The sequence below is a fragment of the Lampris incognitus genome, chromosome 11 (assembly GCF_029633865.1).
Source record: "Lampris incognitus isolate fLamInc1 chromosome 11, fLamInc1.hap2, whole genome shotgun sequence".
Taxonomy (NCBI): Eukaryota; Metazoa; Chordata; class Actinopteri; order Lampriformes; family Lampridae; genus Lampris; species Lampris incognitus.
Window position 1 is genome coordinate 18,381,710 of NC_079221.1, and position 26,478 is coordinate 18,408,187.

The 26,478-nt window shown below is 42.0% G+C and overlaps 1 protein-coding gene across 1 annotated transcript; it reads right to left on the reverse strand.

Annotated features, from left to right (window-relative positions):
• LOC130120471 (actin-related protein 3) lies at positions 1 to 25,812 on the reverse strand. Its single transcript, XM_056289020.1, has 12 exons — positions 25,636 to 25,812; positions 21,592 to 21,647; positions 18,309 to 18,433; positions 15,403 to 15,513; positions 14,136 to 14,231; positions 13,677 to 13,784; positions 12,642 to 12,785; positions 8,409 to 8,582; positions 8,094 to 8,186; positions 7,542 to 7,667; positions 6,786 to 6,869; positions 1 to 1,135 (listed from the first exon to the last, which is right to left on the reverse strand). The coding sequence occupies exons 1-12, from the start codon at positions 25,677 to 25,679 to the stop codon at positions 1,040 to 1,042; spliced, it is 1,257 nt and encodes a 418-aa protein (XP_056144995.1). The 5' UTR covers positions 25,680 to 25,812; the 3' UTR covers positions 1 to 1,039.
• Positions 25,813 to 26,478: the final 666 nt, after the last annotated feature.

Below are 26,478 nucleotides of genomic sequence, written 5' to 3' on the forward strand. Positions count from 1 at the left end.
TCATACTTAGAAACAAATTTGAGCCTTTATTGGAATGTTGCAAGGCATTAAATACACAAATCCCATTTGATGAATAATTTGGTATTTAATAATAAAAAAAAGTTCTAGTCTAACAATACTGGTCCAACAGTCGTTCTTTTTTCTTGTATCTTTATAACTTCAGTAAGTTCTCTCTCTTTTCTTTCGCTGCATCACTGGTGGAAATCTGGCATTTTGCATCTGGTCCGAAGTGAGAACAGATGTGAATTCAAGGTAGGAAAAATTAAAAGGGGGAGACAGCAGTGACATATGTTGGAAATAATAGGAGAAACATCTTTCAAAACTTAAGAAAATACTGCCTATCAAAGCTGCACTGTGGGCTGAAACAGTCACTTGCTGATACTTGTATGATGCATAACATATTTTGCCCCTGATTTCCCACGTTTTACATATAAAAAAGAACTTTGTATGAAATATAAACAAGCTCTTGCCGTGATACACAGAGACGTGCATTTGAAGCAGGACAAAAAGAAAAAGAAAGAAAGACAATAATATGTTCTAAAGTTGTCAATGATCACACGTTCTCAAGAGTCATCAGATATTGCCTGGACTCATGTTCTATAAACATAAATAATATGTTCTGATGTTGTGGTAAGTATCATTAATATTATTGTCATCAACATAAGCCTCCACCGACACCATCTTAATTATAATCATCATCTTCCTCATTATCGTTTTTACCATCACCTTTCTGCATGTTCTCAACAGATCCGGAAATGTTCTTAAAATCGATTTGGTTTACAAACCATTTTCCCCCCTCATTTTGGAAAGAAAGAAGGAAAAAACAAACATTCACAAGAAATTTTCCAGCCGGTCTGTGTTTGGTCTGGTCTGTTTTTTTCCTTTTAATATTCTGGATCGCCCTCTTGTTCCATACATCCAGAGTTGTACGAGCAATCAAAAAGCACAAACGCACCACTGCCCCTAACTTCCCCCAAGCCTGCCCTTATCCTCCCCCAACCTGCCCCACCCCTCGTTGTTAGACATTGGAGATCCAGAGTTAGGACATGACTCCAAACACAGGGTTGTGGCGACAGATGCTTGGCCCGATCTCTTCGTAGTCTTTTTTGGTGTGGCATACCTGGTAGAACTCAGGCTGTGGGGTTAAAGAAAAACAAGTTATGTCATAAATGGGTGTGTGTATCAGGGTGCGCTCAAGAGTTTGAAACAGACAGACAGAAAGATAGACTGAGTGACAGATAGATACAGAACTAGAGAGCGAGGAAAAAAAAACAAACTGACTGCTCTGGTGTGCTTCCAACATTTTACATGGTCTTTATTCACATGCATTATCTTAATGTATTCATTTGTGGTGTATCCTTTCTAAAAAGTGGTGACAGCCCCATACAAAGAACTATTTTACCATGTGATTGCCCTTATGGAAGCTTTTTTTTTGGGGGGGGGGGTTATGTTCTAAAGGGACAGTTCACCCAAAATCAAAAATGCATGTTTTTCCTCTTACTTGTAGTGTTATTTACCCATCTAGACCATTTTGGTGTGAGTTGCCGAGTTTGGGAGATATCGGCCATAGAGATGTCTGCCTTCTCTCAACATACAAGGGAACTGGATGGCGCTCGGCTTGTGTTGCTCAAAGCTCGAAAAAAATACATTTGAAAAGCTCAATAGCAATGTCTCTTTCCAGACATCATAACCCGATTACTCAAGTTAATCCAAAGACCTTGTTGTGAGCAGTTTCATGTAGGTGTAGTTCAATCTACGAAAATAGTTTCTGCATGAAACTGCTCACAACAAGGTCTGTGGATTACCTTGAGTAGCCGGATCATGATTTCTGGAAAAAGACATTGCTGATGAGTGTTCCCAAACGGTTTTTTTTGTTTTGTGCTTTGAGCAACACAAGCCGACCGCCATCCGGTTCCATTGTATTCAAGAGAAGGCAGACTAATGATGTGCGGGTTGTGGGTCCCGTGGGTTGAACCACGGGTTCGGGTTGGGCTTTCTAGAAAATATCACAGGTTCGAGCAAGTTGGGTCAAAAAGTGACTAAGCAGGGTTCCAACTAAGTTATAAATAACTTTCAGAAGTATTGTGTACAGCAGGCTAGGCTGTGCATTACTAGTCCACCTTCTCTCTCTCCCTCTCTCAGCACACAAGCAGCTTTATCATCAGTTTGTGAATGTGGTTTTGGTCAATAGAGTGTTGAGGCTTCTTTATGAGATTTTCCCCTATCTGTAGCTTTTGTTTACAGCACCAAAACTCTTTTTTTGATCAGAAAGAAGAAGAGGCTACCACTGACGGTATGTTGGACTTAATCAGAGAAACTTTAAAAACAGGAAATGCTAAGGTTGCATGCAAAGACAGCCAAAAAACTAAGGTGTGGGACAGATTCGAGCAGATTGTCCTGTCCAATGACACCATTACAGACTATGTTATCTGCTTGAGTTGTGAGGCATTGTACAAATATGATGGCCATAAGACAGGTACATCAAACCTGAATAAGCATTCATGTCGTGGGCCTGCTGCCCCACAGCCTAGCAAACCCACTCAACAAGCTCCATCAAATCAGCCCTTGATGTCAGCATTCATGAAGAACAAGGTGCCACTTGCAGCAAAATCTAACCTCGTGGACGATTCTGTGTAGTTCTGCTGCTCTGACTTGAGCCCATTTGATATTGTGTCCGGTAAGGGGTTTACTCGTGTGGCACAAGGGCAAATAAATATTGGTGCACATTTTGGGGCAGTGGATGCAGACTATATCATCCCTCACAGGCAGGTCATCTGCGACAGAGCAAAACAGCTGGCAAAAAAGAAAAAGCCGGCCTCTTCAGTCTATTAAAGCGCTGGAATACAGAATTGGCATTACAAACGATACATGGACAAACAGGCGCTTAAGAACTATTCGTGGATACTATGTACAGTGCATGTAATCTGTAACATCCTGAAGCATACATTCGAGGAAAGGGATGCACCAGACTTCATGCGGGAGGTGACTGACCAAATAATAAGTGCAAAAACCTGGTCGCATACTTGAAGTCTGGTAGCACGCTAAGTTTTCCGCATGCTGTTCTACAAGAAAGCGAGACTAGATGGAACAGCAAGGCAGCGATGCTGAAAGCCATCGCCAGCATAGGGAGATCCTGGAGCTGCTTCGGGACAAGGGGCAAGAACAGCACATGGAGGTGATCCAAGTGAAGGTCCTCAACAGAACTGGAGAGTTCTTGTCCCCCTTTAAGGATACATCAGAAGATATGGTGGCTGACTGCTACCCAACAATCAACTAAGTCCTGTTGTGGCACCATAGGCTGAAAGGACATTGTGAGACTCGGTGCGGGGATCCAGGCTACATGCAACACATCTGCAGCCGTGCAGGAGTGCTCTTAAACGAGATGTTTATAATCACCCCCACCCATAAAATTGCCACCTTCCTCTCTCCACCTTTCAAGACATTGAAAATGCTCCCACCAGATGAAAGTTTGGCAGTTCAAGCTGAAGCCCAAAGACTGACAGCAGCCCTCATCCCAACCTTGCAGGCCCAGTCTGAGCAAACTAATATTTCGGCCTGTAATATTTTAATATTTCAGCTTGTAATACTTCAACCTGTAATATTTTATAATTAAACCTTCTGTAGTCATATTACCACAGTTTTATTTTTATGAAAGGAGATGTTGGTATAATTGAGATATAATAATTAGGCACATACTAGATGCTAATTAATTTTGGATTGGAGGAGATGAGCACATCAAGCATCCCCTGGGAGCAGGCTCTGGAAGGTACACATCCTGAACATACATATTGTTGATAATGACACAAAAGGTGTCACACGTAGTTTTTGTTAGTTTTCGTTAATGATAATAACTTTGGTGTGGAATGGTTTGACTAACTTTGTGATGATGGCCACTCATTCATTTTTATGCCACAGCATTCACTGAAAAGACGAAGACTGTTCATGGAGTGGGACGACACCCTGGACGCAATCAAGCCAGATGAAGTACAGCATTACTCACAGAGTCACTTCACTGTCGACGAGTGCCAGGAGGACATCCTTGTCTTTTGGAGGGATCGTGTTACACATACCCTCTCCTCTCCATGCTGGCTAGAGCGGTACTGTGCATCCCAGCAACAAGCGCACCTAGTGAGCGTGCTTTCAGTTCAGCTGGTCGCGTGCTCGAAGCACGAACTGTGGACTCCATTCTTTTTCTACACAGTGTAGCCAAACACTAGGCTGATAAAGACAGGAAAGACCTCTCATATAAAACATTACTGTGTTCCAATAAACACATAGGGAGATGGCGCAAAAAGGGAATTGAGAGAGAGAGAAAGCAAGAGATTGTACTGTATGTTTCTGTGCATGTGTACATACACTCACTGGCCACTTTATTAGGTACACCTTGCTAGTACCGGGTTGGACCCCCTTTTGCCTTCAGAACTGCCTTAATCCTTCGTGGCATAGATTCAACAAGGTACTGGAAACATTCCTCAGAGAGTTTGGTCCATATTGACATGATAGCATCACGCAGTTGCTGCAGATTTGTCGGCTGCACATCCATGATGCGAATCTCCCAGTCCACCACATCCCAAAGGTGCTCTATTGGATTGAGATCTGGTGACTGTGGAGGCCATTTGAGTACAGTGAACTCATTGTCATGTTCAAGAAACCAGTCTGAGATGATTCGAGCTTTATGACATGGCGCGTTATCCTGCTGGAAGTAGCCATCAGAAGATGGGAACACTGTGGTCATAAAGGGATGGACATGGTCAGCAACAATACTCAGGTAGGCTGTGGCATTGACACGATGCTCAATTGGTACTAAGGGGCCCAAAGTGTGCCAAGAAAATATCCCCCACACCATTACACCACCACCACCAGCCTGAACCATTGATACAAGGCAGGATGGATCCATGCTTTCATGTTGTTGACGCCAAATTCTGACCCTACCATCCGAATGTCGCAGCAGAAATCGATACTCATCAGACCAGGCAACGTTTTTCCAATCTTCTATTGTCCAATTTTGGTGAGCCTGTGCGAATTGTAGCCTCAGTTTCCTGTTCTTAGCTGACAGGAGTGGCACCCGGTGTGGTCTTCTGCTGCTGTAGCCCATCTGCCTCAAGGTTCGACGTGTTGTGCGTTCAGAGATGCTCTTCTGCATACCTCGGTTGTAATGAGTGGTTATTTGAGTTACTGTTGCCTTTCTATCAGCTCGAACCAGTCTGGCCATTCTCCTCTGACCTCTGGCATCAACAAGGCATTTTCGCCCACTGAACTGCCGCTCATTGGATATTTTCTCTTTTTCGGACCATTCTCTGTAAACCCTAGAGATGGTTGTGTGTGAAAATCCCAGTAGCTCAGCAGTTTCTGAAATACTCAGACCAGCCCGTCTGGCACCAACAACCATGCCACGTTCAAAGTCACTTAAATCCCCTTTCTTCCCCATTCTGATGCTCGGTTTGAACTGCAGCAGATCGTCTTGACCATGTCTACATGCCTAAATGCATTGAGTTGCTGCCATGTGATTGGCCGATTAGAAATTTGCGTTAACGAGCAGTTGGACAGGTGTGCCTAATAAAGTGGCCGGTGAGTGTATATGTGTTAAGGAAAAGAGGGTGGAAAGGATAAAAATTATAAACAAAGGCTACTATTTTGTTAAAGGTCACTGTTAAGATGTAAAGAACGCATCATTTGTGTGTGTGTGAGAGAGAGATAGAGTTCATGTTTTGCTGCTATCCAACAATAAAGAACACTATTTGGAACAATCCGTGTGTTTATTTAGTGGCCTACAGACAGATGCTATCTGGCTAACAGGCTACGCCTTGCACTCCATGTATTATGCTGGGCAAACGGTCCAAAAATGACATAATGCAACACCGCTCACTTTGCTGTAGCCTAGGCTAAATTTGGAGGTTTACGGGTCGGGTTCGGGTGGTTAATTAACGTGTATTTTAGTGGGTCGGGTCGGGTGGAGGGGCTCTCATAACGGGTTGGGGTAGGTGCTGGTATTAAAAAACCCTGACCCACGCATCACTAAGGCAGACATCTCCACAGCCGATATCTCCGAAACTCGGCAACCAACACTAAAACGTTCTAGATGAATAAATAGCACTACAGGTAAGGGGAAAAACGTGCATTTTTGATTTAGGGGTGAACTGCCCCTTTAAGTATTTCAAAACCCCTTTCCTGACAAATATTAACATTACAGATGCAATTATCTCTCATTTTGAACTGCGCGATACATTTTGAATTACTTTTTTCCCCCCAATGAAGTTCATCTGGCGCATTTCGTTGTTTTAATAAGATAAATCGGGTTTAGATCTTATTCCTCTCTGACAATGTAAAATAGCATTATAAATATAATTTGCATATGAAATGACATTAAACAACAATAAACCAATTAGACCCTTTAAAAATTAAAATCAATTTGTGATCACCTGTGCACACAGACAGGCCTGCTGAACTAAAATGACCATTATTAACCCAAAAAATTAATTTTGTCCTCTGCTTTCACTTCTGAAATAAATAATGCATCATCAAATTCTGACTACATTATATTAAAACAAATAACTTGATTATTTTGACATTTAGATGATGTTAAAGTACTCGGTAATACGTTTGACCTTCAGATTCACACAAGATGAAAAGTGGTGGAAGATGTAAAGTTTAAAGACAGAACGTCTTTCGTTCATTGATGTAAACTGTTTTCAACCCAAGTTCCTACCTTAAAGATAACAGTCGTTACACAGAACTACTATCCGTTTATGTAGTAATGGATTGTGTCAATGGATTATGATACTTACGGTTGATGCTAACATAGATCCACCAAACCACACAGCGTATCTTTGCATATGATGAGTGATGACCTGCACATCAATTGGTTTGGGCTGAGGAGGTGAAAGAGGGAGAAAGACTAATGCTTTAACAACCGAGAGAAAAGGACCAGCTGCACTGCAACCACCTTGAAATAACACAGACATGCCCACGGAACGGAAAAACATGGTGTGAAATGGTTTCTTTTCTCCTACACGTTTCAAGTGCCGAAACAAGAATGGGAAAAGAAAAAAAAATATCTGCACCAGCAAAGAAAACTCAGTTTAACTATATTAACTATCGTCACACAAAACGGAAGATTATTTTGTTTCATTGTAACCATTAGCTTTCTATATACAGTACAAATGATTAGCCTCAAAATAAAATTATATTTAAAACTTGGTTGGAATAGGCAACAAAAGCGCTCGTCATGTCTACAAAACAAGCATATTGTGGACATTAAAAGCTGGAGACAACTTCAATATTCCATTCGCCACCTTTTAAAGGTCACTTGTCAAAAAAATAATCCATTAGTTTTAACTCCAGTGCTGTCACACCTGAATTTGTTTTCTGTTTTGCCCCAGACTTCTGCAAACAAACAAAAAATGTTGTTTTGACAATTTACTGGTCGGCATATTAATACTGAGCAGGTCTCAAGTGATGACTGGGATCTGAAAAATATGTTTAGAAACACATGGGTGATATATAAGGAACTTTAGTTATATATAAATGGTCTTCTCTCCCACCTTGAGCTTCCCCCCGCTGAGCTCCTCACTCATCTTCAGCCGGGCATCCACCGTCCGCTTAAGGTCTCTCTGCAGACGGCGCCCAAAGTCCCTGAACATGGTGGAGCCTCCTGAGAGAACGATGTTCTGTGGGAATAATAAGACAATACAGAATACAAAATGATATGTCCTGGCCAACAGTCAACCACACTCAGCCCCTCACTAACTCTTGCACATATAAGTATGGAATACAATGCTGGAAAGACAATGATGTAAGGTGCTCAAAGAAACAATGGTCATGGTTGAGGAGCAAATTTGACAACCCCAATGTTCTCGCTCTCGCCCACACAATCTTTCTACAAATCCTTGAGCCAGCAAAAGAAGCATCAGTTTCTGGTTTTCAGTAAATACTGTATTTTGTCACAAGTTCTTCCTTCAGTAATTGAATTTCTTAGGCTTTTAAATTTTGTATTTATAGGTTAAAAGAAAGCCTATATCTGAAAGAGCTTGATCCTTGGGCAACCTCTCATACAGTATGATCACAGTTAAGTCAGTATGGAAGTGAGAACTTACCTTATAGAGGGGACGTCTGACATCAATGGGGCAGTTCTGAATAACTTCATCCACAACCTCAGAAATAGGCTGAGTGAAATCAGGGTTGGCGAACTGGGAAAACAAGAAAGCATGTGTAATCCAGTACTGTACCCATGCATTCCACGTATAGCCAAGCTACAGGAGTACTTTGTCTGTTTTAATCTTCCAGAGGAATGTTTGCAACATAAGCCTTTACTGATATCAAAGAATACACTTATTCAAACAGAGCTCATGAAAGCAGATAACACAATCCAGTAGGGTTTCCCCCACTCAGTTTGCACAGAATTAACTGACCTCTGGGTGGAAGAAGATCTCAGGCCCCAGGAAACGCTCATAGCCCACATCGATGGTGAACTCCTTCTTGCTGATGGCATTTATGCCGGTGTACTGCTTGATCCACTTTGAGCCATCCGTGTCATATTTGTTGAACTCTTTCACTAGGTCTGGACACACATAGCTGAAGCGCTCCTGGAGGGACAAGCACGGAGTTGATCAGATCATTTCAGTCACGTAAGCTGGCTGGTCAAAATTGCATCCCAACTGTGCTGGTAATTCCTTTAGCATGGCTAGATGTGCTTTATGGGCCAATATGCTAATTACAATTTTTCTCTCCTTTTTTCATCTCTGTATGTACATCGCTTGGGGGGCAACTTTTTGAAAAGCACACAAGCAGTGATATAAATGTATAAAGAGCCATAATTTCTGCCAAAGATGTGTTTTTTACTGTGACTATTGACAGTTTGGTGTTGCTGACTGAATATGCCTTATAAAAGTACCAATTATCAGTCATTGAAATAAGGAATATTACTGACTCATAGCAGCATACACACACACACACACACACACACACACACACACACACACACACACACACACACACACACACACACACACACAGATGAGCCAAATCATTATGACCACTCAGGTGAACCGAATAACACTGATCATCCAAACAAGGGCATATGTCAAGGTCAGGGTAGATTAGATGGTAAGTGAGCAGTCAGTTCTCACAGTCAACATGTTAAATGCAGGAGAAATGGGCAGGAGTAAAGACCTGAGCAATATCGACAAGGGCCAAATTGTTAAAGCCAGACGACTGGGTCAGAGCATCTCTGAAACGGCAAGACTTGTGGGGTGCTCCCGGTCAGCAGTGTTGAGTACCTACTGACAGTGATCCAAGGAGGGACAAACCACAAACTGGCGACAGGGTGTTAAGAGCTCAAGGCTCATCGATGCGCAAGGGCAACGAAGGTTATCCTGCCTGGTCCAAAACGACAGAAGGTCTACTATGGCACAAGTCACAGAAAATTTGAATGATGGTCACAGGAGGAATGTGTCAGCACACACAGTGAAATGCAACTTGCTGTGAATGGGACTATGTAGCCTTAGACTGGTCAGAGTGCCCATCATGACCCCTGTCCACCGTTGAAAGTGCCTACAATGGGCACGCAAGCATCGGAACTGAACCTTGGAGCAGTGGAAGAAGGTCGCCTGGTCCGATGAATCCATTTTCTTTTAGATCATGTGAATGGCTGTGTACATGTGTTTCATTTACCTGGGGAAGTGGTGGCAAACGGATGCACTGTGGGAAGACGACAAGCCGGTGGAGGGAGTGTGATGCTCTGGGCAATGTTCCACTGGGAAACCCTGGTCCAGCCATTCACATGGACGTAAATTTTACACATGCCACCTACCTAGACATCATTGCAGAACCGGTACACCCCCTCATGGCAATGGTATTCCCTGATGGCAGTGGCATCTTTCAGCAGGATAATGCACCCTGCCATACTGTACACATTGTTCAGGAATGGTTTGAAGGACATAAGTGTTCAAGGTGTTGCCCTGGCATCCAAATTCTCCAGATCTCAATCCAATTGAGCATCTATGGGATGTGCTGGACCGACAAGTCCGATCCACGGCGGCTCCATCTTGCAACTTACAGGACTTGAAGGATCTGCTAATGTTTTGGTGCCAGATACTACAGGACATCTTCAGGGGTCTTGTAGAGTCTATGCCTTGGCGGGTCAGCGATGTTTTTGCGGCACACGGAGGACCAACAGAATATTAAGCAGGTGGTCATAATGTTTTGGCTCATCAGAGTACATTTCAAACAGATACTTTCAGCTTGATTAACTAAGTAGAGTCCACAGAGGTCAATCCTATTAGGCTGACTGCAGCGAAATTAACCTTTAGCATGACATTTAGCAATTCTCTACAATGCATATCCCCCATGTAACAAATGCCAATTATTTGGATTATTTCTACTAGGTGCATTTTAGGGGAATGACAAATGGTCTTCAACTGAGCACTACAAAGACATGGATTAACTAACTGATTAGTAAACATGGAGGAAACTGGTACAAGCAAGGTGAATAGCAATTGGTTAGGGTGATTTAAAAAAAAAGGGGGGGGCAATTTAAATAAGGGAGGACAAAAAGTAACAATTACACAAGCCAAGTCTCTTTGTTAACTGTGAATTAAAAGATTGGAAATAAAATCTCCAGCTTTGGTATTTTAGGTTTGCGAAGAACAAAACAATTAAAAAAAATATAGTTGCTATAGCAACTAATCTTGGTGGATCATGTTTTGGGAAAATGCGTTGTTACATTCTGATGAAACAAAATTGCCAAGCAATTTACAAAGTCTAAAAAAGCCCCCACACATACCTATGTTTTTTTTTTATCTGTTCAGTTGTAAATACTAGGTCTAGGATTTGGCTTGATCCCAGAATTAAGATGAAATGTCAAAAGCACAAGGCTACGGTCACACATGCGCGAATGCAGGCGAATGAGCATCGTCAGCCGAGGCGAAATTCGTATCTTGTCATGCTGATTGTGGGCAATGCAGGATGTGACGCACATGGAAATCAGTTTGCTGGTTTGCAGTCCATTTGAGTAGATGTGGTTGTCGGTCACACGAGCGGTTGTTGGTTTTGCAATGGGAAAATGTACACTGAAGTCCAGAGAAAGATAAATGTTTCCACTTAATTGTCTCACTTGTACATCTTATCATAGTTTTACGGACAAATACGGAGTAAGAATATTGGTGTACAATTTATATTTGTATACCACAAAATATGAATTGATGTTATTAATAAATTCTCCATTTATTTACGTTCAATGCCGGTCTCCCGACTCACTGCCAGTCAGGCAGCATCTCTCTTGTGGGGCAATTTGTAGTTTTCATGGGCAACGTCGTACAATACCAGCTGGTTAGACACAGCAACAATCAAAGTCTCCTCCATCTTGGCTCACAAAGAAAACTACAGCCAGTTACAGCCAAGTGGGGTCAACAACACACACTTCTTTGCTATTGGTTGAGGCTTCGGATTCACCGGTTGAAGTTCACCAAAGTTGAACTCCATGCGAAGCGAAGACGCAAATTTCTTTCGCCACCAAAAGTGAATGTTTTATTCGGTCCTTCGCTCGCACAGAACGGAAGTGAAGGGAGGCCAATATTCACTAATGTTAATTTCACGCATGTGTGACCGTAGCTTAAATGGTGAAAAGGGGCATTTTTCCAGACACTTGTGGTAATTAACTGCTACACACATGGTTCCCTCTAGGGTCCACATTAAAGAAGTGAAGGTTTTTGTTTAGAGTAACATCCCACCACAACTTCGGGTTTTTTTTTTTTTTTGTAAGACATTAACTGGTATGAGATTCAACAATCCTGGTAATAATCTAGGCATTTCAGTCCACTTGTGTATGACACTGGATGTATCAAAATGTTAGCACCTGTATATCCTTCTGCATCATTAGGCTGAAAAGTGTGCACCAGGATATGCCCGAGCATTACTTCAATTCCCCACCAAAATAGTTAGATTTCTCTAATTTTACAGCTCATTCACCATAGTAACAGGCTTCCAAAATTAGAAGCCGATTTAAGCAAATTCAAAAGTGGGTCAAAGGTGGCAAAGGTACATTCGCAGATGGGCCTTAAGCAGAGCTACTCCCGTTTTTTTATTCTGCTTTTTTTGAAAATGTCAGTACTGCTTTAATCTACCAGTACATTTAGTTCATGACCCAAATCTTAGTTGAGCTGCCCTGGAGGGCCAATGAAGGTGGAGCTGGCCCTTATCTTGGCAAAATGATCAAGTAGGGATAAGATGAAGGAGGAAATAAAGCAGGGTGGGAGTTGAAATGGGAATCAGGAAAATAAATGAGTACGGAATGATTGGTGTAATCAAATGCTGAGGGCACTACACACACACATACACCTACATAATGGGAAAGTGATGTATGTCTGTATGCAACTACACTACTGCCAACTACTGGCCAACGTGCAAAACACTGATTGGACTTGGTAATCAACATGGGGTTTTGATTCAGTTTCCAAAAGAAATAGATGGCTCAAAATTCACACAGCGTACATCTCACTCGCCCATTCCTGGCTCCCTCTGTGATGATACTGTCTACAAGTCTTTTGTAGGGGGAAATTACAAATTTGACTCCTGCGTCCAAGGAGCAACCTTTTAGCTGCTTGACAGATAAGGTGGCTGATGGGAAATGTAGCTGGGTTACCTACCTTGACTGCCTTGGCTGTTTCCAGCGACTGCTCTGGTGGAATGCCCACCTCACGCTCCCTCAAGAGCTGCTGGGTGAAATAGGTGATGTCACGTCCTGCGATGGGAATGTGCTTTATACAGCTGCCGATAACATAGCCCTCGGCCTGAGGGAAAGGAAAATGGAGAGAGATGAGGAGAGGGGCAGCGGCAGAAAGAAAAAGAGAAACAAAGAAATGAAGGGAGAATGGGTTAAAGACAAAAAAGCAAACAGAAGCACAGAAAGTGTAAGAGAAAGGAAAAAATAGTGACAAAGGCAAAGTAAGAGAAGCACAGAGAACGATGTGTTCGTTCATAAAACAAACAGGACAACAGAACATGCTGACAGGTGAATAAGAACCAAATAGACTGGACAGGGTGACAATATCATTTTCTTGAAAAATGACAAAGAAAAGTGTATATTTTTAAAAAATTTCACTGAAGCACTGTGAGGCCTTCTCCATATTCCCACAGTGTTGTGTTTGGCTGGTTTTCCGTATGTTCAGCAGTGACCAGAGAATCGCTGACTCAGTCACCCAACCACAAAATGTACTCTGCCAACACATTTCAAAAGCGAACAATTCCCAACAACCTCTCAAATACAGTGGCCCACTTTAGATGTGCTCCATTAGCTTTATAACAAGGAACTAGTCTCCTGGAAATAATAATAAACGTCACAAATAAAACACTTTTCAAAGCACAGATACAGAGTGCTTAACACATAACAAAAATATTAAAACTGCCATAGGACACAATAAAAAATGCTAGGGTTAAATTGAAAATCTACAGTTAAAACAAGTCTAAAACAACCAGATGAAAAAAATAAAATAAGTAAAACAAACATAGGTATATTAAAAATATACCAACATATCTGTATATCTTTTATCCTGGTTTTCGAGTAAAAGAAGTAATGACATGTTTGGAGACTTCTTTTTAGGACCTGCAGACACCTTTTGTATACACGTGTCTGTGTGTGTGTGTGTGTGTGTGTGTGTGTGTGTGTGTGATTGTAAACTCACCACAGGAATGACGTGGGTGACTCCGTCTCCACTGTCGATGACGGTGCCCGTCAGCGTCCTCTCCCCCACCTGTCTGGAGGTCCAGGAGGCTGCCAGAGCCAGCACAGCCTGAGAGGAAGATGCAGAGAGGGGGAGACAGGACAAAGAAGAGAGATCAAGATTATGAGAGGGAGGGAGGAGGCAACAAACAGAAGAGAGAGATCAAGAAAAAGAAAGAGGGAGAGACAAAACAAATAGAAACAGGAAGGAACAGGAAGGGAGAGGAGAGGTGGGAAAGTGACGGAAAGACAAACATGCAAATAAAAGCTGAAACCAGCAAGCAACTGGCAGCACAGCTGTCTGATTTCTGAGACTGTGCCACAGTGAGACTTTTATGGTGCGTTTATGCCATTAAGTCAATGTGCAGGTTCATGCAACTTCTCTCAAGCGAAGGATGGACGGCCCGGTTTGACATCTAACCTGCACAGCGATGTACAGCCCTGGCACGTTGAAGGACTCGAACATGATCTCAGCTGTGTATTCCCGATTTTCCGGAGTGTTTAGAGGAGGCTCTGTCTGCAAAGAGAAAACACATTATGCAAATATATTTACGAATTGGCCATGATTACGCTGCAAATGGCTATATACAAAGGCTATAAAAGAGGACTAATGCTTGGAAACAAAAAAAAAAAAACTTTCTACCACTTATTTACAAATACTCCATGTATTTAATAGAATATTTTCCTACAGATGCTGTTAAATGTCAATCAAGTGAGGCAAAAAGGAGGAAGAGGGTAGGAAATGTGCCCACATTTACCTCTCTTTCTCCATCTCACTGTCTCTCCACTACTCTTTCCACTTTTCTTTTTTTTTACAATTTTTTATTAGGACAAGGATGTAACACAAAAGCACAACCACAAAAGAACAGGTTTTTTCGTATTTTACAATTTCAAACCCGCTTTCCCCAAACCAGGGCCCCTATGAGCCAACTAGATGATTCCCATCCACTGTTATACCTTGACTATCTCCCTTCAATTCTCTCCAATCCCTCTTCTTTTTCTCTTTTATATAAAATACCCATCCATTCATCCATTATCCAAGCCGCTTATCCCAATTGGGGTTGCAGGACGCCAGAGCCGATCCCAGCAGTCATTGGGCGGCAGGTGGGAAGACATCCTGGACAGGCCGCAAGTCCATCACAGGGCCAACACATTCACACCGAGGGACAATTTTAGTATGGCTGATCCACCTGACCTACATGTCTTTGGACATGTACAAACCCATACAAAAATGTACAAACACATTTTGTACAAAATCTACAAACCCGCTTAAATCTAATTACAAAGGCATAACCTTTAATGTTTGTAAAAGTGAACTGCTCTCTCTCCTCTTGCACCTCTCACTCAATTGACATTTGGTGACATCAAAACTGATGTAACGCTTGCTTTTATCTGAGGAGGCACCCTACTACTGATCAGTGGTGTAGTGGTCCTTAAGGAGGTAGGCATACTGTGAACTAGATGGGTAGATCCCTAAGGACAAAGTGGGTATACGCTCCTAGATATTTCAATGGCTTTTTGGCTTCATAGGCAATTATACCGTAAACTGACAGAAAACAAAGTGCGTATACTCTGTATACCAGCGTATACCCTCCACTACACCACTGCCACTGACGCAATAAGGAACACAAGCCACTGATAGGGTTGATAAAGAACCAGGAAGTAGATGGAAGCCCCTACAACCTTACCAAGAGGAAGTAGTGGTCCTCAGGCTCCGCCCTCAAGTACTTGAATATGACCTGCTCCATGAAGCGCTCCATCAGGTCCCAGTCCTCGACAATGCCGTGACGGATTGGCCACTGTTGACATATGGGGTCAAACGGTCAGCATATCAGAACAAAGCATGTGGAAATCAGGGCAGAGGAGGAAATGTAAATAACAAATGCAAACACAGTAGATACGTTGTAAAATTTGGATGCTAGTACAGACCAGTTGCTTTGCAAAAAAATAAGTGAGAGGCATTTGACTCTTGCTATATTTTCCCCCTGTTCATCAAATTTGGGAAAATTGATTGTATATAAATGTGTTAAGATGGTCAGGAAAAAAAAAAACATTCAGTTTGTGTCTTCACACAAGACACATGTTTAGCATCTATTTAAGCCTTATTAAGAGAGTCAAAAAGGCTTTGCAATTATTCTTCCTTGTGCTCAATATGACATTTTATGTGATTTATAACACACACAGCCCACTCAAAAACAAACTTCTTTGGCAACAGTTGCAGCAGACTGGAGTAACATACAAAAGAATTTTCCATTGGAAAAAAAATTGTTTTTTTTTTTCATCAAATAGTCTGTCAACTGATCAACTAAATGATGCTGTCAGGAATCACTGATGGGACAACAGAGAAAATTGTATCATCTCACTTATCCATTGTTGACACAGCACTCTAAGGGCGCGTCCAGGAAGCACAGCGGTCTATTCCGTTGCCTACCAACACGGGGATCGACCGGTCGAATCCCCGTGTTACCTCCAGCTTGGTTGGGTGTCCCTACAGACATAATTGGCCGTGTCTGCGGGTGGGAAGCCGGATGTGGGTATGTGTCCTGGTCGCTGCACTAGCGCCTCCTCTGGTCAGTCGGGGCGCCTGTTCGGGGGGCGGGGGGACTGGGGGGATTAGCGTGATCCTCCCACACGCTACGTCCCCCTGGCGAAACTCCTCACTGTCAGGTGAAAAGAAGCGGCTGGCGACTCCACATGTATGGGAGGAGGCATGTGGTAGTCTGTAGCCCTCGCCGGCTCTGCAGAGGAAGTGGAGCGGAGATTGGGACGGCTCGGAAGAGTGGGGTAATTGGCCGGATACAATGGGGGGGGGGGGGGGGGTCCAAAAAAACATAAAACAAAAAAACCGACAGCACTCTAAAAGCCTTACAAATCCCTAGTATTATGTCACACTTTGTACAGACAGAACTGATAAAAATTACTGTCCATAATCTGTCTGCTGTAAGGTAATGACCCCAGACAGATGCTTGTACTGTCTGCCTGCAAACCACTGTTGTACCTATGACTGTACATGGACACATAGAAAGCAGTCTTCCAGAAATTAATTCAACAGTCATGTAACTGACAGTTGTGGCTTCTCTGAACTTCCCAACAAATGTACTTTGACCTCTTACATAAACACAAGTGAAAAGCATACTTTTGCACGGTAACTGTCCCATTATATTTGTAAACCAGTGAAATGGAATATTTTAATCACTGCAAGTCCAACTGGGTGATAACACTATCTTTGCCTTACTGCAGCACAATCATGTACAGCAGTCTTTTGCATGAGTCACAATGCAGGTTCCTGATTCTATTCTGTTGGCATCACGGGACTTCAATAAGTCATAACTTTGACATGAAGGTTCAGCAACATGGGACAGATTCCCCTCTGCATGCAGGTAAGATTTAGATTCAGACAACTTTATTTATCCCAGAAGTGCAATTCAGTTCCACAATCTACCCAGACCATACACAAACTCACGGGGACTGCAAACAACAATCGCTAAACTGCCCAGTACACAAGATGTCACATGATGTCATATACTTGCAATGCTGTACACGGCTGGGTCAGGAACACCCAATCAGCCATCTCTCTAGGGGATTGAGGACATTCCAAAGGGTGGAATGTTTGGAAGTATAGAAATATCTACACCAAAAAATTGATTTATTAATTTATTCTCTCTGGAGGAGTGGTTATTTTGTGAAAATAAAGCATACAAAAAAATGAAACACAAAAAACCACCATGTTTTCAAATTCAGAACCAAAGTTTCTTCAAAGGGTGAAATTATGTGCAAAATATTTCAAAATAAAATTGTTTAAACTTGCACTTAAAATACTTCAGTTGGATGCAGCAACCACAGACTTTTAAACAATTGAAGAAAATAAATGAATAGGTTTTAAAGTTCCTCCATTTTTTGTACATGGCATGCATATTGGGTCATAGTTATGTCAACTATTACTGACTCGGTACTTTCTCAGATAATTTCTTTCCTTTATTTGAACTCATTGGAACTTTCTGAATTGGCGTTTTTCAAGAACCCCACTCATCTCATTGATAAATCTGATCTAAAGTATACCGTACAATTACTGTTAATCAGGCCGTAACTGTTTGGTGCCTGACATTGAGAGAAAACCTCATGTAAACAGAAAGTCAAATATTCATTTCCTTGCCAAAGTCTCCCTGAACTAGGAACAAGGAATCTGGCTTTCCGTTTTAAAAACCCCATCTGGTGAAATGTTCAGAATGAACATTCAGCATCAGAATTTTGATTTCCATGTTTATGTAAGTAGTGCCTGTATTAAATATTGTCAACAAATTCTGTGTAGATAAGTTAGTATGACAGGTTTACAGTAGGAAAAGAAATATATATCTTTGTATGTAAGAGGTAGTATAACAAGTTTACAAAAGCACTAAGTACTGCTAATAACCTGTCTATGTACATAAGAGGTATGACATGTGAGAATTATACCTGGTAACAAACTCATAAATACACCACGTGAACTGTGCCGGTTTTAGTAATTGAAATCATTTCTGGACTTGTCTCTGGGACCTCTGTAAAAGTGCAATACAGTGCAGTTCTGAATATGATGAAAACGCTTCAGTCTTTCTACCTTTGTGGAGTACGTGGGTTTATCTACTGCCTCATCCCCAATATAGAAATCCAAGTCGTCCACCCCCTTCATCATCCTCCGCTGGGCCTGGTCCCCCACCTTGGCTGACTCTTTGATGGCAATACCTGACAGAGAAAGGAGAACATGCAATGTCAAATGAGAGCTCAACAATCTAAAACATTAACTAAAAGGGCGTCCAGGAAGCGTAGCAGTCTATTCCGTTGCCTACCAACACGGGGATCGCCGGTTCGAATCCCCGTGTTACCTCCAGCTTGGTCAGGCGACCCTACAGACACAATTGGCCGTGTCCGCAGGTGGGAAGCCAGATGTGGGTATGTGTCCTGGTCGCTGCACATGGGGGGGAGGGGGAACTGGGGGGAATAGCGTGATCCTCCCACGCGCTACGTCCCCTTGGCAAAACGCCCCACTGTCAGGTGAAAAGAAGTGGCTGGCGACTCCACATTTATCGGAGGAAGCATGTGGTAGTCTGCAGCCCTCCCCAGATTGGCAGAGGGGGTGGAGCAATGACCGGGACGGCTTGGAAGAGTGGGATAATTGGCCAAGTACAATTGGGGAGAAAAGGGTATAAATAAATTAAATAAAACTGTAACTAAACTGTAACTGTAAAAAATAAAACTGTAACTAAACTGTAACTGTAACACACGATATGATTTAAAAGACGGGTATGACCCCTATATAGCCATGCCGAGAATTTCAGGATTACATAGTATCTGCACCGGTCTGTGCAAGGCTTGGGCGATTGGTCAATTATATTGGCAATCGGTGATTGACTGAGGCCAGTCAGCGATTGTTTTTGGGGGTTTTTTTTTGGGGGGGGGGGCAATGTTTTGGGCGATTCCGGTCCTTTTATGGTCCTTTGCTATGCTATCCTATGCTAATTTTATGGTCTGCCTACTCGAGAATTCAATTGGGTAAATAATTAACCTGTAAAGCGCAATTAAAAGTGTGCTCAAATAGGAACTGGCAGTTGGAGTTGGGCCATATGCACATTGTTGTTGCACCAATTTCTGATGAGTTTTTCGCAGAACGGGCGGCACGGTGGCGCAGTGGTTAGCACGGTCGCCTCACAGCAAGAAGGTCCTGGGTTCAAGCCCCGGGGTAGTCCAACCTTGGTGGGTCATCCCGGGTCGTCCCGTGTGGAGTTTGCATGTCCTCCCCGTGTCTGCACGGGTTTCCTCTGGGGGGTCCGGTTTTCTACCACAGTCCAAAGACATTTAACTCAGGGGAACTGGCGGTACTAAATTGTCTCTAGGATTGAATGGGTGTGTGTGTGTGTCAGCCCTGTGATGGCCTGGCAGCCTGTCCAGGGTGTCTCCCTGCCTGCCGCCCATTGACTGCTGGAATAGGCTCCAGCATCCCCACGACCCTGAGAGCAGGATAAGCGGTTAAGACAATGGATGGATTTTTCGCAAAACAGCAGTGACTAACTGACATTAAGCCATCTTTAGTGGCTGCTGTCCAATCAATTGGTGCTGAAAAGCAACGTCAATTCACAAATCATATTGGAGAACTAGACCAAAAACTATGAGCAGTTGTGCACCCTGGTCATTTATTTAATAGCATAGTTACATTATCCCCGTTTGTTCATTTGGAGGCTGCAAGCAGAGGCGTCGACTTTTTTTTTTTTTTTTAAATCGTGTCGAACAGCTGTTCAGCCTGTCTTTACATAAAGTGTATTGCTTAGCAAAGATTTCGAGGTGATTTATTTTATTTAATTGAAGAAGACTAGCCTATAGGCTGTTATGTTTCAATAGAATTAGATTTTCACATTAATGCGTGTGCAAATTGGTAGTGTTAGAATATTTTGCTGGCATTACTGGTTTGCAAAGACAGCAAATTACTTAATTTAGGCCCTTCGGCTTGCCGGTTGCATCCAGTTTAAAACCAAAATAATCCCAAATAGGGGATATTTTATTCTTTTTCGCTACGAACTCTTCCATAATTGCATTTGCTGAAAATGGCCGGCGCGCAGGGGGGGAAATATCGGCAATCCCCGATTGTTGGGCTGACGATAACCCAACCCAACCCTAGTCTGTGTAAAATAGGTTAGGTCATCATGGACAATCAGCAAACATAAGGCTTTTTTTTCCTTTCTTTTCTTTTCTTTTTTTTTTTTTACAGAGATCCCGCAACACCGCTGTAATGAAGACCCATCTTTACGCAAGCTTTGTTTTTTTACACTGAACCAAACAAAGGCGGCATATTGCCGCCCCAGTGTGTGATATTACATAGCATGTCGGCGTTCCGGAAACAGAGGTGGCGTGATGTGTAACATAACAGCGTCAGCTGTCCCATCCTGCCGGATGACCCTTTTACACAGACGTCGATTTGGCTCTGTGACTACCTCCGCTGCCGGCTTAATGCCGGAACAACAATGACCCCCCATTCCATGTTCATGTGTTTTACACAGAATGGCAGGCAAGGCGGATTTAATGGTGCAACGTTCCCACTTTGAAAAGGCTGTGTAAAAATCCCTATTATCTTGTAGCGTGCGGGGGTTAACGATTCACATTGCTCGCCTCCAGATCGAGCCTTTGGGTTAAACAAACAGTCAACACCGTCACGATAATATCAAACATTTATGATTTTTATGACTGGAATCTGGATAAGTCTGAGCTTACGGTAAGTGTACACCTCTCTATGACTGCAGTCGAAGCCAGTGTGCTGATCAACAACCATAATTCGTGAAATTCGTAGACTTTAAAAGTCTTCTAGTGTGTTCCTGGCTTAAAGCATTACCATTTTAAGATTTCATTCATAGCTGAAACTGAAATGCTGACCCCTTTTCAATTACTAATTTTAAAAATTACATGGTTCAACTTAAATAATTGTTTTGAATTAAGAAGCTTATTAATTACATTGCCTACTTAAACCAAGCACATTTACATAATGGCAACAGGGCTCTGGATAAGCAAATAGAAATGATTAATAAATTGAGCTTTCTCCTTACCTTGATATTTATTAACTCAAATATTACACCATGTCCCCCTTTTAACCACTACTGCAGCACTGACCATTCGTATTTTCTTAAAGCTGATACCTTTGCGTTTTTATGCTTTTGAAAGCATTTTCACTAGCTTTTGTTGTTAAACAGTCTATTTTCATATTAACAATCATTCTCTACTTGTTGAAACAATCACAACATATTTTAAAGACATCGAGAACATGAAAAATCAATTCATTCTCATCGCATCTGCTTTATCATCATGCCGTTATTGGCCTGCTGCAACAAATGCGAGGAGAATTCGACACAATTACTCACATGATGGAACGATGAACTGTGGCTCTGTGTTCCCCGCATACCCCAGTTTAGTGTAACTGCAAGAGAAACACACAGTATGTCACCCGTAAGAAGAAAGAAGCGGCATGTTCTGGTGTGCCAGGCAAACCCGAGCACCAGCATCAAGGGTCACTGGCACAGTGAATTTGGATGGATTTAAGTTTACTGCAGTAGTGAATATATTTGGCTGCTGTCATCTGTGCTATCGTTCTGATCAATACTGTCACTGTCTCTCAGGGAGTTGGTTGGGAGCCAAAAGAAGCAACGCTGCGGTTTGCTAATGTGAGGTCAGTCAAAGCACCATTCATGTCACATTAGGAAACAGAGAACTATTTATACCCCACCACCTCAGAAAAAGAGGGGGGGGGGGATCACTTCTTTATTAACTGAGCGCTCCTAATAAAAACTAATCTGGACCTCTACACTGGATGCATTCCTTATCAAGACTTCCTGGGTGATGAATATTGAGACCTAAACACAAGGAGAAAAGTGCATTAAGAAGAAACATATGAAAGGCTTAAAAACTGTCTTACAAACTCAGAGGGGCAACATTTGGCACTTGATTGGCATAAATTAACACAAGGCCAAGTTTCGTGTTCTATCCCCTATGTTCACACAACACTATGACGGTTTGGTTAAAAGACACCAAACTAATTCGTACATTCCCATCAACATGGGCAACAGGAGCATTTCTTTAGCATTAGAGTCAAAAGCTAGGGACTTTACAGCCTTTTCCATGTTCCTTTTTTTTTTGTGAAGGAGTGTTTTGCAGGGCACATGCTAACCAGATGTAGGGCTTGGCCCAGACAGCACGCCCATGCTTCCTGCTCACATGGGCCCAGGGGACTGATAGAGGACACTGCTTAGAACTGCCAAAGTACTGTGGGTACAACTGGCTACATCCTGGTCATAACAGAGGCTCCTTTGAATTTGGGCTTATAAAAAAAGCATGAAGGGGCATATCAGTGGCCTTAAAAAGAAATGACATGGTAATGTACCAAGACCTTTTAAGCCCCGGGAGTATAATAATAATAATAATAATAATAAATAAAAATTAGTATGATAATTAGATTAATATTATCAAGACACTTTGTGAGAAATGCAAGATTGGTGGTTAAACTGGAATCACTTTCAGTGTTCAATTAATGACACTTTTGTGAGTCCCCTTGGGAAATGAATAAACCTTGTTAGCTCTCCAGCTTAGGTTGTAACAAAAACTAAATATCCTGTTGCCATTGTTTGTTCAGTGATTAAAGTTGATGTATGAATGGCTCAAATACACCATTACTATACTTTCAAAGTACAATGTTTAATTGTTGAGTACACATCACATTTGATTAGATTTTAGTCGATTACAATAATTACGCTACAGTGGTGGATTTTGGGACGCTCTCCTTACACACGTGAAGTTGGTATGTTTTTTGCAATTTCGCAACCGACTCAACACAATAGACCGTTTCTCTGCTTATCACAAACAAAGCAATTGAAATGGAATTTTCATAACTTAAATTCTGAGATAATAGGATGTCAAGCAAGATTATAGGATGTCATGCACGTCTTCAAAGTATGTTCAGAAATACATTTTTATTGTGTTTACTGACAGGACTTTGCACAACACAGTTGGTCAAAGGGTGAAAATTGTAGTATCTTTGCTGAGCAACACCAATTCCAGAGGCTTTGGCTTAAGGTGAGTCACTTTGATACAGCCTATCAGATAAATGCCCAAATTATAAATTGGTAAACTATGTGAAGGAACTGTGTGGGGACTATGTGGCTGCGTGGATTTGCATGACCTACATTTATCTCAGCTATTCTGGACCTCAGCCTATGGTCCACTATATAATAGTAAGCCATTATAGACTATAACCCAACTTCAAAAATAACTTTATAACGGTAGGGAGCACTCTTATGGCCATAGCAACAGACTGAAAGTAAGAGAAGCTTAGTGTAGCAGTAACACACAGAATACTAGAGCATAGCATTACATTCCACAGAAGAGTCTTAGCTTGTCTTGTCTGGATTTAACACCTGCCTCATGCCTCAACAAGCCTTAAGTACCACACTCCTAACTGTGGACATCACTACAGAAATGAGGCAGCAAATGAGAATCAGCCAAACTCCCCAACAGAAGCTGGATAAAGGCTGCATGATGAACTAAGTTTTGGCAAAAAAACAACAGCCTGTAGGTTGTAATGAGCCCTAATTTATAATTTAGACCAAATGCTGAAGCTTATATATGACTGTAGCCTTGAGGTATGAAATTTTGACTGTTTGCTTGGGACGGATGAAGACAAACTCCACCCAAGTTTTTCCTGTTACTTTGAGCTGCAACACCTGTTTCAAACCTTAATGCATTGCAAGTTGTGACAAACAACCACAATACAACTCATGCCCACCAACTTGCCGTTAGTGCAAAAATATGCCAAAGTCCTCAAGTGCAGCTTTTTCTTGCATGGTCAAGCTTCTACCATTAAAAGCTAGCTAACTTTTGGGGTCCCGTCTGAGAGGAAGTGGACCTCTCACACATATCATCAGTCATGAACATTACTCACAGACCTTGGCTCTGTGATGTGTTTTGCTCCTGTCCAAGCGACACAGCTGCTCAGCCCTCTAAGCACTTAAGAACATCTGCCACTGCTTTGTAAAAGTGAACTTGAACTAGTTTTAGAAGTTAGCGTTTTGACTTTTACAGCTCAGCCAGAAGGTGAAACCAATCATCTTAAAAGGAGAATAATATAGCACAAGCTAATCTGATTTTGTGTTGTGCTTTCTCTTGCTTTTCTCCAGCCCAATCCAGATGCATTTAACTAGGGAGAGGTGGTGAGTGAAAACTTCCAAGTCTTTATTTACATGCATGCAATGCAAAGCACTTAAGCCCCCCAAAACAAACTAAGCATGCTTATCAATGCTGAGTACTATTATTTTTTTTCCCGACACAGGTCTACATTGCTTTACAGATCATACGAACGTCTTTGTAAAAAAATAAATAAATAATAGCTTATTTATTTAGATAAGATATTTTATGTCAATTAACAAACCGGGCCAGGTCGAAAACGGCGCCTGGGACAAACGTATTAGATAATCTGTTCTCACATCGAGAGGAAAAAAAATCGGTGGCAACATCGAGATAAAGAAACCTAGACGATGTCATATTATGACAGGAAACTCAGGTAATGCTCAATGAGCAATGCATATATGCTGCAGAACGGCGAGGCCACGTCCCTCTGAATAGCATTTGTAATTCATTTTATATGCCTATTCACTCTCCCAATAAATGGTTATTATGTCACTTTAGACGTGATGAGGGGGGCTAGGTAAAGGATCGTTTCCTGGATAAAGAAGAGAAAATAGGAGAACTTAATCAAAAAAGCATGCTCGGATGCCGAGAAACGACCATATATGGACTAAAAAGCGTGAATGAGGAAGTGTTGACTGTGTAGGAAGTCGCTGTGCGCCTGCTCCAGTTTCACAGTACTGTGCAAAAAAAAGATGTAACAATCGCAAATGTCAAAAAGACAATAACTTGACAAGACACGCATGTTGGTAGATGATATGATGAAAAGACACTGTGATGGGAAAATGAAATGTCAGCTTGCGGATTCTTGATACATCGAACCGGTTTGGAAGTCTTCATTGGGCTGCACTCGGTCTTGCCATAGCCATAGGTTCTTGCAATTCTTTCGACAGGAAGAAAACATTTTTTAACGAGAAAAGCAAATGGCTAACCAGCAAACGACGTAGCTAGATATATGTCCGTTAGCAAGGATAATATATCTTTCCTGCGAGAGGCAGCTGTACGCTCGCTAGCAGCCACAGTGACTCGGCTGGGTTTTTATCGTAATGAATGGGCGGAAAATCTGTGTAGCCAACTCGTTAGCATGTTAGCCTAGCTTGCTTGCTAGCTGGCTAAATACACACACACACACACACACAATTGCTGCTGACACTGACAGCCCTAACTAAGCTAGTCGGTGACACCCTAAACCTCTGCGCTCTCAACACGGCGATCTGGTTTGGATACCTTACCCTGTACCACAGTCCACAACACACGCCGGTAACCGTCCTGCCATCTCTGGTGCGTCTGATAGTCACAGATGTTTGATCTTTGACGGACAACGGTCTGTGTCGGGTGAAGGATTTGCAAGCCGTCCACAGGCGGAACCCTGAACCCGCACAGTGCAGTTTCTACTTCCGCACTCAGAGACAGTCGGGGAGAGGCAAGATGGCCGACACCGGTAGCGATACAGGCGCTCCTCATCTGTCAATCATAGACGCCCCTGCCAACAAGTAATGGAGCAGTAATATATTCTTATTCACTTCAATAATAACAATAAAGATTATATTAATTGTTATTATTGTTTTTATTATCATACAAATTTCCTTTAACTTCATCCCATAATACAACATGATAACCAGTGGGCCTAGGGTTAGAAGGACGTAGAAGTCTATTTGATGGATAGTGCCTTTCTTAGGATATGAGATGTTCCAAGTAGTGCGAGCTCCTGTAGTTCTTGTATTCTGATGTTTTCTCCATCCCTTTTATTATTATTATTATTAATAAGGGATGAAGATGGAATGATGATGTACAATTACAGCAAAAGAGATTTAATATGCTAACTACATCAGTAATGAATATACTTTGCCAACAATTGATACCGGTTTACAATAAATATCAGTGCAGCCATAGCAATGTAAAATGAAGAGTAATTTAAATTGGTGTATGATAATCTAAGTTAAACCATATAGTTTGATGTGCCTCTCTTGTACTGTTGTTGGTTTAAATGATACTGGTATGTCTAGATATCTCACATGCTTTACCTTTAGTAATGACAGGGAGTTATCTAGCACTCCACATCGACAATTTTTCGT

What these genes read in the sequence shown, in the direction of transcription:
- LOC130120471 (XM_056289020.1), bottom strand. Translation starts at nt 25,679, where the DNA reads ATGGCAGGACGGTTACCGGCGTGTGTTGTGGACTGTGGTACAGG. An exon ending in AGGACCACTACTTCCTCTTG is followed by an intron (nt 14,232 to 15,402) that starts GTAAGGTTGTAG and finishes TTCTCTTTGCAG; the next exon opens with ACAGAGCCTCCTCTAAACAC. An exon ending in TCACCCACGTCATTCCTGTG is followed by an intron (nt 12,786 to 13,676) that starts GTGAGTTTACAA and finishes CCTTTCCCTCAG; the next exon opens with GCCGAGGGCTATGTTATCGG.